The 14,197-nt window shown below is 33.5% G+C and overlaps 1 protein-coding gene across 1 annotated transcript; it reads right to left on the bottom strand.

Annotated features, from left to right (window-relative positions):
- Positions 1–553: 553 nt before the first annotated feature.
- On the bottom strand, positions 554–8,117 carry EMB2761 (threonyl-tRNA synthetase, putative / threonine-tRNA ligase). Its single transcript, XM_020350252.3, has 8 exons — positions 7,738–8,117; positions 6,940–7,086; positions 6,663–6,810; positions 5,421–5,674; positions 4,873–5,250; positions 4,214–4,522; positions 1,608–1,808; positions 554–1,036 (listed from the first exon to the last, which is right to left on the bottom strand). Exons 1-8 carry the CDS (start codon positions 8,005–8,007, stop codon positions 776–778), a joined length of 1,968 nt encoding a protein of 655 aa, XP_020205841.1. The 5' UTR covers positions 8,008–8,117; the 3' UTR covers positions 554–775.
- Between the last annotated feature and the right edge of the window lie 6,080 nt (positions 8,118–14,197).

The following is a 14,197-nucleotide window of genomic DNA, read 5'->3' on the forward strand; positions in this document are numbered from 1 at the left end:
TGCACTTCATGAAAATCGAATTACTCGATTCAAACAAGGAAAGTAAAGTACAAAAAAAAATTGAAATACTTTATCCGATCAACAAGGTATTAGATAAAATAAGGCAATTTAAAATGAAACAAACTTAAATTTCATGCATTTTAATTTCCTCAATATTGAAACTCACCATCAAACACAAGGCAAGTGTCTATAGCTGGCGATGGTTCTATTTCAGTAAATTCCCACAAGATTAATACCACATAATTTATAATAATTGAAAACTACTAAGAGCATGTCTAGATACAAGTTATAACTATTTTTTTAGAATTTTCCTACTAAAAAGTAAATAGTATTTTTCAGTGAAAAATCTTTTAAAAACATTTCTAAATTTATATCCAACCAAACTCTAATTTCTATATTGTCACTAAACTCACATGTAATGTCGATTTATCTCAAACCTATAATAAAAGTAGACAGATGACTATTGCCATGGGCTTTGATATATCCCTTGGAGGAACATTCAAGCCCGTAATGAAGTTCGGGGTTACGAGGGAAAAATAAAATGATCAGAAAGGACGCAAAAAATAACAATATACTGTATCAAACTATGACAAAAAAAAGTATGCTTTGATACAAATATAAATCACCGCGCCATGTACCTGCTCCAAACGCCACAGCCTTTGTTCTTCAATGTTCATGGACGTGGTGATTCAATAATTGCCTAATATACAAAGTATGCTGTTTCATTCTTTTCCAATCATACATAAACCACCATCTTTTGCCAATTAAAATAGCATCATAATGATGTTGGGTTTTCTGTTGCCAACTTTATTCTGTTAATAAAATCATCAACTGACATGGTGCCTAGCTCCCCACCAAACCTAGATCTAACTGTAACTGTTTCTGTTTCAACTTCCTTAGACCCCACAACAGCCATCAATGGAATTTTCTGCTTCTCTGCATTTCTTATGAGTTTGGGTAGGCGCTCTCCATGGCAAACTTCAGCACGGATGCCAAGCATTTTCAGTTTATTGGACACATCATTGCAATATTCAAGCTGCATGAGATAGGATATAATACAGAAAATTATTTCCCATTAATTCACCTATCATCGTTTATTCCCATAAATTTTTAATATCAGTCCCCCCAGTTAGGAACTTGGAAGCCCCATATATACACTTCAGCATCTAATAAAAAATGTGCAAATAATTTTAAAATTAACTGACAAAAGCCTCCCATTGTAAATCATATTGGCTGTTTTTGAATTCTTAGTATCAATTTTCCCCCATGACTCGTTCACAAGTCACAGCTAAGGGACTATTTAATTTGAAAAAATGCTGTTTTTATTTTTTTTATTACAAAAATATCTTCTTTTTTCTTATTTTCAGAGGTTTGTATGCAAAATAATAAATAAAAAATAAAAAAATAATAGCATTTATGATTAAAAAAAACTTGGAAAAGAAAGAAAGAGAAAATAAGGTGATATTTTTGTGATTAAAAGAAAATACAGAAATAGAAAATGTTATCGCAAACTTTCTATGTCAAGATATATATAGCAGGGAAGTACAAAATATGATCAGAATTTACAAATCAACCAAAGATTTCTTAGTAGTCAAACGTTGCATTACCTGGGCATCAGTAACAGGTAAAACTCGTGCTTGTATTGGAGAAAGCCATAATGGAAAATCACCAGCATAATGCTCAATCAGAACACCAAAGAATCTTTCCAATGATCCAAGCACTGCTCTATGGATCATTATAGGCCTCTTCTTCTCAGTATTTGAGTCGACATAAGTGATGTCAAAACGCTGTGGTAGATTGAAATCAACCTGTTTAAGTTAAAAAGAATTTTAAGACAAGCCTAGAGGGCAACCATTCCCCACAAATTGATTGATTCAAGATTTACCACTATAAAAGGCAACAAACGGCATAGCCACAAGCCCGTAACCCCTAATGAGTAAACAGATTTGAGACAATGCTTAAGATTGTCAATGCAGGTACGTGAATATTATATCTCTTAACTTCCCACCCCTATTAGAGATATAATAGTTTACTGCAATTGTTAATATGTAAATATTCTGTCATGATGTTGTTAGATAATTAGTCATTTTGTAACAAACCTTCACATGTAACTGACTGCTGAGTCAGCAGTCAGGTTGACTATAAATATTTGTACTCGATTCCTTAGGTAATATATCAGTTTCACTCTTCGAATTTATGTTCAGTTTCTCCCTATAATATTTCTCTGTTTTCTATCATGGTATCAAACTCATGATCCAGTCATGGCTTCCCGACCTTTGAATTCAGATGCGCAACCGATGCGCAACCTTCAGCTACCTTCGTGCATCAGATTAGTGTCAAACTTAATGCCAAAATTTCTCTCCTGCAAGCAGAAAATTGAAGGATTAATTCGTGGCTGTAAGCTTCATCACTTCACCAGTTCCACCTCACTATCCCACCAAACAGAACCATGCTCTTGATGGTGTTAATCCTGAGTATTCCGATTGGGAACATCAAGATACATTGCTGTTTACATAGCTATTATCTACACCCTCCAGTGAGGTTTCAAAGAGTAGTTTGATGCGTTCATTCCTGGTAAGTGTGGGAAGCAAACAAATTCCAAATCTAAACAACTTCCTTCTGAATTAAAGGCTATCACCATGGGTGTGCTTGCTACCCTCACCTTTTCACCAATAATCAACACAAACTGGATTTCCACTTTAAAGAATGTATTTTTCTGGGCTCCACACAGAAGCTTCAAATGTCTTGCACCTGATGGATGTATCTTTGTTTCCAAAGATGTTTTGTTTAATGAGAGTCAGTTTCTTCATTCAGAACTATTTCAGCAGCAAAAGCAATGCACCTCTACAACATCGTCTACAGCTCCCGTTGCCACTAGTTATCTCCTACAAGTGTTTTCTTCTTCAGTTCCATCACCTTTGGCTGCAATGAACTCACCTTGTCTATGATGCTCAAAGATGCAAACACTAGTGGCATCATCCAGCACTGAAGCTGAATATAGGAGTCTTGCTAATACTACATCTGATGTTCTCTGGATTCAATCCCTTCTCATATAGCTTAAAGTTCCTTTTCAAGTACCTGTGTTGTACTGTGATAATCCCAGTACAGTATCTCTATCACACAACCCTGTCCTTGACCTTGTTAGTCAAAACTAGACATATGGAACTTAACATCTTTCATCAAGAAAAGTTTATCCAAAAGCATGTTAAAGCGACCATTTTCCTGCTCTTTATCAAATAATTGACATCCTCACCAAACCTCTCTCATCTCAGGTTTCAGATGTTAATAGACAAACTTGGGATTTTTTACATGTGCTACAGTAACTCATCCACCCAAGTTTGAAGGGGGAATACTGAAGATAAAAGAGTTTACTGCTATCACTAATAAATTAATATTATGTTATTGTTAGTCACTTTGTAATTAACATTCACCGGTAACTGACTGTTTAGTCAGCAGCCAGCTATGTGTACTCTCAGTTCCTTATGTAAAGAATTGGCTTCTCTCTAGAATCTTTTTCTCAGTTTTCTATCAACCCTCATGCAAGATTGTTTGGGTTGAAAGCAAGGACAATGCAGAGGCCAAATGTACCTAGTTCTAAATGAGCAAGGCTGGGGGAAGCACGGATAGATTCCTGACCACTCGGTCGCAAACTCTAATACATGGCCCCATTTGGATAGGTTACTAATTTTGAATACTTATTATGAATTTATGATTATTTTAGTAGAAAAAATATTATAATAAAACCCATCACCTAAGTTGTTTCTAGCTTTCATGACAGCTTATTTTCATTAAACAGAACCCAAAATAGTTTATATGGGTTTTCTAAACTGTTTCCATATTCTCATCCAAAACAAGACTCTTAAAATGTGGGTTTGGACCTAACTCAACCTTACAAAATCAGCTTGTAAGATGAAAGTTGTTTCCCACTTATATACTCTTGTTTGTCTTATCTCTAGTCAACGTGAGACTTGAATTTTTCTAATACACCCCTCTTACGCCCAACACTATTGGGCTTGATGCGTGGATAAATGGTGGGAACCCCTTTTTTTAATTATCTAGGATAGGTTGGATTTGAATTTTTTCCTAATACACCCTCTCACGTACAACACTATTAGACTAATTATGTTTATAAATGGTGGATGGCAGTTTAAGCTATTATGTAAAAGCAAGCATGTGATTTTATATAGCAAAAAATTATGAGGTCAAGAATTGCCTGTATGGTTGAGCATTGCCACTTCCTACCGAGAGCATCCTCAATCTTGATATCAATCTTTGGCCCATAAAATGCGCCACCTCCATCATCAATTTGATAGGTCCAACCTTTATCATCCAAAGCATCTTCTAAAGCAGAGGTAGCTTTTTCCCATATATCAACATCTCCCACAGACTTTTCAGGTCTTGTAGATAAATTTACTTCATACTTGTCAAAACCAAATTGCAACAAGATTTCTTCAGTAAGATCTAGGACACCCCTGATCTCATCTTTAATCTGGTCATCTAAACAAAATATATGCGCGTCATCCTGTAAAGAAATATTGAAGTCAAACAAGAACAAAGTTATCAAAATGCAATTTGCAAAAACAAATTAGAAACCGAATGTAGCAATTTCTAGAAGGCAAAACAATAGTGCACATTAAGGCACCACATGCCATAGATTCAAAAGAAAGTAAAGAAAAATAAAAAAGGGTGGCCCACTGCATGATGCTTGCACAATTATGGACTCCAGGATAGTCAGATGTACACAGGTAATAGTGAGCCAGGGCACACTGAACTAAATAAAGTCAACATTGGGAATAAACTTTAAATAAACTGAATCAACAATAAAATAATCTTAGTAGCTCACAAGACAATAAGCTAGGTATAACAACAAACCTGTGTGAAGCCTCTAACACGGAAAAGGCCATGTAAACTTCCAGATAGTTCATATCTATAAACAGTCCCCAATTCTGCTACCCTAATAGGAAAATCACGATAGGAATGAAGCTTGCTTTTGTACACCAAAATATGATAAGGACAATTCATTGGTCGAAGCTGATAAAGCTCATCTTCAATGCTCATCTGATCATACATATTCTCTTTGTAGAAATCTGAATGACCACTGATCTTCCAAAGATCAGCTTTTGCCACATGTGGTGTGTACAGTAGATCATAGCCACATTTCATGTGAATTTTTTTCCAGAAATCTTCAATTATGTGTCTGACTATAGCACCCTTTGGGTGCCAGAAAACTAAACCCCCACCAGCATCATCCTGCAAGAATATAGTAAAAGTCCAATATCATAAACGAATAGCTATTTACATGCAAAATTAGAAACAATATAAAGAAATCCTAAGACATCTAATTCACCAGTACAATCAAAATAGAAAGTGAAATCAATGTGCAGAACAATATGAAGTACAAACAGCACTGTTAATTGTACCTGTATAGAAAACAAATCAAGATCTTGCCCTAGGCGCCTATGATCTCGACGCTTAGCTTCCTCTTTAAAGTGAAGGTAAGATTTCAACTGCTCTTCCTCCTCCCATGCAGTACCATATATCCTTTGCAACATTGGCTTCCTTTCATCTCCTCTCCAGTATGCACCAGCAATAGACTCAAGTTCAACCGCTTTCTTATTGATATTTCCAGTAGATTCAACATGAGGTCCAGCACAGAGGTCCCACCATTCATCACCTTTAAGTAAAAAAGGAATACAAGATGAGACAAAAAATTCAGACCAAACACCCCAGGCAATAACATCGATTTTAATGCATATGAAACCTGCAGAACTCTCTCTGAGCACATCCTTGCCTCGTCATTGTTATTCTACTTTACACTTCCATCTTCACAGTTCCAATATCAGACACATTACATTGTCCATTTTCATTCTGCTGAAGCATGTTAATTGATCATGTTAAAGATGCAGAAGAAGTTCAGTGCTTTAAATACTTGGGCTTAGTGGCCATGTAGTTTAGAGACAACTAAGAAATATAATCCCCCCTACTTGATAATGGGTAACCAAACAGTAACCACATGACATCATTACTAACTTTAAATATATGGCAACACGAAAACATATTCTTGCCATACTAAAATAAGGGTAAGAAGTAAAATGTGGCAGCAGGATCAAATAGAGAATCAAAGTATTATTTTATGACTCAAACTATTAGGGAACCAGTGTGGATGATGATGAGATTGGCAGTGGCCAGTGGCTACAGGAATACTAAGTCCACACACATTTGTTGTGCATATATTGAGACAGATTCTCACTTCATCCAAGGGATCTATTAGCAATTTTTTTTTTATCAAGGTAGATTATATCTGTAACAATCTGGGCAAGATTAACATATACACCCTAGCATGAGGGAGAGTTTCAAAATATAATAATGTATATGAGCTGATCTTGTACTAGCTGAACTACACTGGAATGACTGGTACAAATATACACACACAAAATCTAGTCATCATGAAGTTATCCCATTCATACATCAACTCTAATCTATCTATGTTCTCACCAGAATGAATAGTATATACTATACACACAAATGGAGCATAACAATCATGAGCTAAGTGCAAAAAGTCACCATTCATTTTCTCTGTATAGTAGTCTCTCTCCCTCTCTCACTAAGTTTCAACATGAGGGAATTAAAATGGTAAAAGCTGAAAAGAGCAAGTACACTACCAATATGATAAATTGTGATGGGATCTTCCTTAATGCTTTCCAAAATCTCCAACTTGTATGGTTCATTCAACGCTGATATTCTTCTATGAGCTTCATCTCTTGAAACTTCTTCTCTTACAAGTGGCAAATTTCTTCCAATTATTCGATCCTACATACAACATGAAACATAAATAACCGCGTTACCGTAGTACACAGTGCAATGCATAATTTGCAGAGTATGAAAAGAAAAATACAAAGCTCCCAAAACATAAAGATTTAACGTACCAACTCTACTTACCATCTCTTTCTTGATTCTCTTCAAATCTTTATCAGTCAAAGGCTCCATATCAAAGTCATAATAAAACCCATTTTCTATCCAAGGTCCAATTGTGACTTTGGCATCAGGGTAAAGCTTTTGAACAGCCATTGCCATCACATGCGCACACTGCATGTCAGCACCTTGTTAGTGAAACTAAAGATACAAAAACATTCGGTATGCACAGAATTGCCTTTCACTATTTTATGCTGCGTCGTGTTCCCATAAACAGCCTGAGTACTTGGTCAATAAAAAATTGTGGAAAAATTATAAATCACTATCATTAGTTAAAAACGCGAGCTCAACCCTACAGAACTAACTTCCAAGACAAGAATTATCCTCCACTTATATACACCATTTTCATCATTTGATTCATATCATTATGTGAAATTTTCAACACACCAAAGCTCGAGTATCTCGAGCATAAGCATGAAGTTTATGGAATTTGACATGTCCAACAACAATTAGGCTTTGATACCAATTTAGAAACATAAATTTACTTCTAACTCAATCTTACAAAAATTCTAGTCAACGTGAGTTCTCCAACACTTGTAATTCCAACCATAATCGGAAGCAATTCTTTAAAACACACTTTTCGTTTTCCTTTTTGATGCTTATTTTCCAAAAAGCGTGGTATTTCAAAACGAGCTGAATATCTTTTATCTTACACTTGCTCGACCATGAAAAACATAAGAAACGAACGACGCAAGCAGCGTTGGCAAACGACAGAAGCTGCGGCGAAACGCAGAGGCTTCACCAAAGAGCGAAATGGGACATTACCGTATGGCGGATTCTGAGAAGCCTCTCGGATGATTCATTGGAAGGAAGAAGAAGGCGATTGGGACTGGGATTAGGGTTTGGATTGATGGTAACGGAAGGGTGGGTGGCGACGGCGAGGGTGGTGGTGGTGGTGGTGATTGAGGGGAATTTTGGTTTTGTGGTGGGAGAAAGGAAGGAACCAAAACCGAAACGAAAACGGCGTCGTGCTTTGAGGGGAGTTATAGAAGAGGGTGAAACTGAAAGTGTTGTGGCCACCGTGAAGGTAGCCATTTTTAGTGAAGACAAGAGGAGACGATAATGAAAATGTAACACTCACTTATCTCCCGTAGCCTCACTCTCCACCCCAAAACTAATTGATATCTTTGATTTTTTTCCGATTCGCTCCCTTACATATAATGTCAAATGTACGTAAAGAAAGGTGTGAAGCAATACTGTTAGCCTTATCTACTACAATGCACATAAATGCGAAGAGTAGTAAATCACTTCATTTATTTATAAATATATTTATTTATTTTAATAAAAGTAAATAATGAGTTAAACTATTTATTTAATTTTGTGGATAATTAGAAATTTATTTTTTTACGATTTATTGGATTATTTATGAAAAAAAATTTTAATTGAGGTTTTAAAAAACTATTTTGATATAAAAAGTATCTTGTGAAATTTAAAAGACTATATAAAAATATAATGACTTATAAGAAAAGAGAAAGAAATAAAATTTTAAAAATAAAAATTATTTAATTCTTAAAATATTACTTTTGTAGATAAATTGAAAATCCTTTCATGAAAAATTGTTAATGGATGGATATAATGATTTTTTTTCTTTAAATGGATTGGATGGATTTGATTTTTTTTATGAACTTTTAATGGATATAAATAGGTTAATGGATTATTTATTCAATCCATTATGATCTGCTAAAAAAATTGATCAATCCATTTATTTTTTGAAATTAAATGTCTTTGTAATTAATTAATTGGAGTAATATTATATTTTGAGTGTTTTTTAAATAATAGTCAATATTATTTGCTTGTATATTTTCAAAATAGTGAGAAATAGTTATTGGGTTTTTGCCAATGGGCTATAGCTAGGGTTAATGTTTATTATAAATACATTAGTAGAGTTAGAGTTGTCTCACTTCGCAAATTAGCATGTGCATCTCATGATTAAAAGAGGAGGAAAAACCCAAGGCAGCTTGGAAAGAACTCGGTGATCCAAACCAAAATATCAATGTCCATCAAGGTAAGGGGGAGTAAAAACCTCACTCTGGGGCCTGAATTATTTGTTAGATAGTGGAATCAATCCTCAATCTCGTAGGTTTTGTATTTATGTATGTGTGAGGGGTTAAACCCAAACCTTATTTTTTATTGTAATGTGTATATGATACCTCTTTAAATTTCTAAACATGCTATTATGATGTAAATGTGCTCTAGATCTATGAATTTGTCTACTTTATGAACATATGAGTGCATGTAGGTTCCTAGGGGAACTTTAAGGATGTGTGTAATCAATTATTGGAGAAACAATTACATGTAATTACTTATATTAAGAACGAATTAATTAGAACATAGAAACCTTCTTTTTAAAATGAATTCATGTTGGTGGTGAGACTTGTTATGTGAGTGAATTGCAAATTCTATAGAAAAAAATTTACTAATAATTTGTAGGGCACTATCTTGGGCTTGTAGGGTGTGAAAACCTAAAATGCTCGTGACATCGTTATGCTAGACTTGAGCTTGGTCATGTCAAGTGTAGGAGCGCTAAGGGATTCCCTATTGCGATTTTGCTATGCGTGAGAAGAGTCATGCAAGGTGTGATCCGTTCAAAGGCTCGTGGCCTCAATCGCGGAAGGCGTTGGGCACCCCATGTCAAGCGTTGTCTTGTACTTGAGATTGAATCGTATTGATAATTGTTTAACAAATATGAAAAAACTAATATATTAATTAAATGAATTAGATGATTTAGATTGATGTGTTTAGGTACGAGAATTGAGAATATATGCAAAGTATTGGAAGCCTGTGATATTGTGAAACATATGTGTTATGTGATATGTAATATATGTAAGTAACAAGCACAAGTATAACTTATGATGGATTCATGTCTAGGAAGGCAAGGGGTGACACATTAAAGGAGCCAAGAGGAATGGGCTAGACATGAAGTTTTGGGCTAGTCAAGACCCAATGGGCCCGATGGGCTTGGAAGGCCCAAGTTGAGCTTCACATGGGCCATATCTTGTTATAGCTATTTCCTTATATTTTGTATATATCATGTTAGTATAGGTTTCTCATATTTTGGATCTTGTATTTTGGACCATTTAGGATAGCATTTTGGGTCATAGGCTTATTGGGCCTAGTTTTGGGCTTCGTGGGCCTTTGGACTTTTGGTACCCAATATTGGGCTTATTTTCATTCTTGTAATTTTTCCTTTCCATTGTATTTGATTGACCATTGTATTTAGGTCATTAGAATAGGGATATTGGAGGAATACTTAATTAAGGTGATTAGGCAAAACTAGGTTTAATTTAACTTGCATTTAAGTTGCATTTTGAGTCACATGGATGGCGCCACTTGTGGCTGAACATGTGTGACTCAAATTCAACCCTAAATGCGATTGAAATTAAACTAATTTGCATGTAGCTCCTAGGATTACGGTAATGCACATGTGAGTGAAGATTTGAATTCAAATTTCAAATTTGAATTCAAATCTTGGTGCCACATGTGAAGCTTACACCTTGGCGCCACTTGCTTCCTAAATCTGGCCTTATATAAGTCTTACTCCTAGCTTATTGTATTCACTTTTGATAAATGAGAATTCTGAACATTTTTTCAGCCAATTCTTCTTCAAAGGTCACCGAGAGCTTACTTTGAGAACTAGGAACCCTACTTCTCTTCCTTTCATTGAAGTGAGCTTTCTTCTGTGTCTTATGCTAGGGTACTTCCATCTCTAGTCTAGGCACTTCAAAACCATCTTCTACATCATCCTAAGCTTCATTCAATCGGTGTAAAATTCAAAGAAGGTGATCCTACGCTTGGTGAAGGAACTTGGAAGCAATTCATCCACTTCTACATGAACTTCACCATCAACTTAGCAGTGAAGTGAATTGTGAATTGAGAGATTGTGTGAATATGATTTTTGTTACCAAGCGTGAGAATATGTATGTCATTCATTATTTGCATAAATGTGCTTTTAGTATGATGTTTACGATGTGAAATAAGCAACCAGGGACGGTCCCCCTTGTATAAAAGCTTGGGGACTCAACCTCTTATATAATAAACACGAACTTTTATCTTGTGTTAGGGTATTTTTAGGGTTTTTCTTTAACAAGAGAGCTTTTAGAATTTTTTTTTTTTATCTAATTCGGTTTTTATTTATCATAGTCATTTATGAATTAAATTTTAATATTTTTAAATTAAATTATCAATAAAAAATAACATTTTGATAAATTATAAATTATTTATCATAAATCTAAAATATAATTTATATGTTTGAAAGAATCTATTTGTATACATTTTAAACATGATTTATATATTCAAACAGAATATTTATTTGTATATATAATTTAGACTTAAATATGCTCAAGTTTAAGGTAAATTTTTCCAGTCTCTCAAATTTAAAATTGATCTTTTTAGTTACTATAATTTCAAAAAAAAAATCTTATTTTAATTCTTATATTCAAATTTTTTTATGGAATTTATCAAATACTGTCACATAAAATCTACCTACTGATATCTTATTGGTAAAAACATTACATTAAACTCAAATTTTAAATTTGAGGGATCAAAAATAAATTTATCCCAAATTTAAAGGACTAAAAACATATTTAAGCCTATAATTTATTATAAATTTTAGTTACATATAATAAATATTTAGTTTATGCATTGCACAAGATAAAATACCATTAATCTAATATGATTGTCTAGATATGTGGATATGAAGAATATTATGTGAAATTTCATGAATTGTAAATAAATTTCTAATTACATGGACTAAGTTACCAAAATATAAAAAAGATAGAGGTTTTATCCAAATTATTACCAAAGTTTAATCTACCTCAAGGGTTTGACATACACCAAGTAGATGAGCATCCCTCCTGACTTGGCTTTTTTGCATCCACAAAAGCTAGGATTCAATCCTTGACCACTCAGTTAAGCGACATGAATTCTTTAACACTCACACCAAATCAAGTTAGTATTCTTTTAAAATTCTTTCAAAAAAATATTATAAGTCAATACATTATTATATAATCTTTAAAAATTAAAAAAATTTATAAAAAAAACTTTTTTTTATGTCAAAATAGTCCTTTAAAATCTCAATCCAATGAATTTTGGTACTAATAGTCTTTTAAAAAAATAGTCTTTTAAAATACACTCTTGTTGGTGGATGAATCACTATCCATATATAAAATTAAAAGGATGAATTGGATCCAATCCATTGTTATTATATTTGTATGATGGTTGAATTTACTTATGAATAGATGATGGGTAAATGAATTGTTTTGTCTTTCCTCAAAATAGATGAAGGACCTAATTACATTTTTTTTTCTAATTTAGGGACTAAATGATATATTAAACTTTTTTAAATTTAGAATATCAAAGTGAAACTTTTAAAATATAGAATATCATAAAATTATATATTTTGTTATTTCGATTAGTTGACATTTATTAATTTACAAAAAAGTAACAATTAAAATATAAACTAATAAAATATTTTTATATTTTTTAATAAAATTTATTATTTATTAAAAATTTGTGTTGATTACTAATACAATTGATGTATGATAAATAAGCATGGATTCATTATAGTTTATTACATATCATGACATACATGATAGATTCAATTGTCGAGGCATTCAATGTCTTATTCGTGCATTCCTTCTCATCCGATGAGGTAGGGGACTCTCCCTTGGACAACTCTATGCCATGTGACATATATAGACAATAAATTCTTCTTAGAATCATGCATAGTGAAGCGTTTGAGCACTTTGTCAACATATATTCTTTTGACTAAGAATAAGTTATTCCAACGATCTATCTTTATAGATCTTGATTCCTAACACATAAGATGCCTCGCTTAAGTCCTTTCAATGAAAAATAGTTTACCAACCATGTCACATGTTGAATTATGTTGATGTTGTTTCCAATGAGCAGTATTAATAGAAACCTTAGGGAGAGGCTTGATTGATAAAGTTTTTCCTTTAAGCTTCTTCCTAGATCTTTGATTTCTTGACACTTATTAAGCTTCTTCAAGGTCTTCAATGGAAGAGGAAACCTCTTGACTCACCTTCAATGGTGAAGAACTCTCAAGTGGTGCTACTTCAAGGAAAAAGATAAGTCACTTCAAATCTCATTATACTCTTAGGAAAAGGATAAGAGAATTAGAAGCAAATCAAAGAGAAAATTTAAGCTTTTGAGAGAGAGAATTTGATAGTGAAATCATGGACAAACTCAAATATATGCTCAAAAGTCCCTCCAAAATAGGTCAAAACTACAATATATAGAGTTTAGTAGGCTTATGGTGCAAGCTAGACTAACCATGGTTAGCTATCTTGAACTTTAGGTAACTATATCTAGTTAAATGTTTACAAGTCTAGTTAGTTGTCTAGAAGCTTATGAAACAAGCTAAGTTAATCCTAATTTAAAAATAACCTAGGTTAACTTAAGTTAACTCTAATTACCTAACCTAATCACTATAACTACTAGATTAGTGATTACTTTTAACAAATTTGTTGACATGTCACTATCAAAGCCATGTAACTTAATTTGTAGCTTGGATGGCAAGCTTGGCATGGTTTGGATGTCCAAACCACTTGCATGAGCAAGTGGACATCCAAACCTATAGGTCATAAAAAGATTTGAGTCATCCAAGCCTAAATAAGTCTAACAAGACTTTACTAGTTACACCTGCCCTAATATACTAATTACACCCTCAAGTAATATAAGGACAAAATTACCTACACTACTTGACCCAAAGTACAAGGACAAAACTATCCTAATATAATCACTACTAAAATGAATTACAAGTAAGAAAAATATACAACAACAATAGGAGTCCTTTAAGGTAGGATAAACCTCCAAAGGTAGGGTACCTTTCAAAATAAGGGTAAGTTCCCTATAATTCTTCAAACCAACTTTATCATCCTTCACCTTTCTTGGTCTTATCCCTTCCAAAGGGATCCTTTGGAAGTAGGTTTCCATCAAGTATTTTATTTGCATATAAGGCCAAAAAAATGATCGCCCTCACTAACCTTCTTGTAGACACAAGCCTCATCTTCTTTCTTGATGAATCCAAACTATCTAACAGGCTCATCAAAATAGAGATTTTAGCCTCTAGAAGATTGCTTTAATCCATAAATGGATCTTTTCAACAAGCACACCTTTCCAACTTTTTTTGGATTGACAAAACCTTTGGGTTGTGTCTTGTATATAATAAGTTTCCATTTTACTTAAAATGTTTGATCAATTT

Source organism: Cajanus cajan, chromosome 6 (genome assembly GCF_000230855.2).
Source record: "Cajanus cajan strain Asha chromosome 6, NIPB_CcT2T_4, whole genome shotgun sequence".
Classification (NCBI taxonomy): domain Eukaryota; kingdom Viridiplantae; phylum Streptophyta; class Magnoliopsida; order Fabales; family Fabaceae; genus Cajanus; species Cajanus cajan.

What these genes read in the sequence shown, in the direction of transcription:
- EMB2761 (XM_020350252.3), bottom strand. Translation starts at nt 8,007, where the DNA reads ATGGCTACCTTCACGGTGGCCACAACACTTTCAGTTTCACCCTCTTCT. An exon ending in TTCTCAGAATCCGCCATACG is followed by an intron (nt 7,087 to 7,737) that starts GTAATGTCCCAT and finishes GCTGACATGCAG; the next exon opens with TGTGCGCATGTGATGGCAAT. An exon ending in AGAGAATCAAGAAAGAGATG is followed by an intron (nt 6,811 to 6,939) that starts GTAAGTAGAGTT and finishes TGTTGTATGTAG; the next exon opens with GATCGAATAATTGGAAGAAA.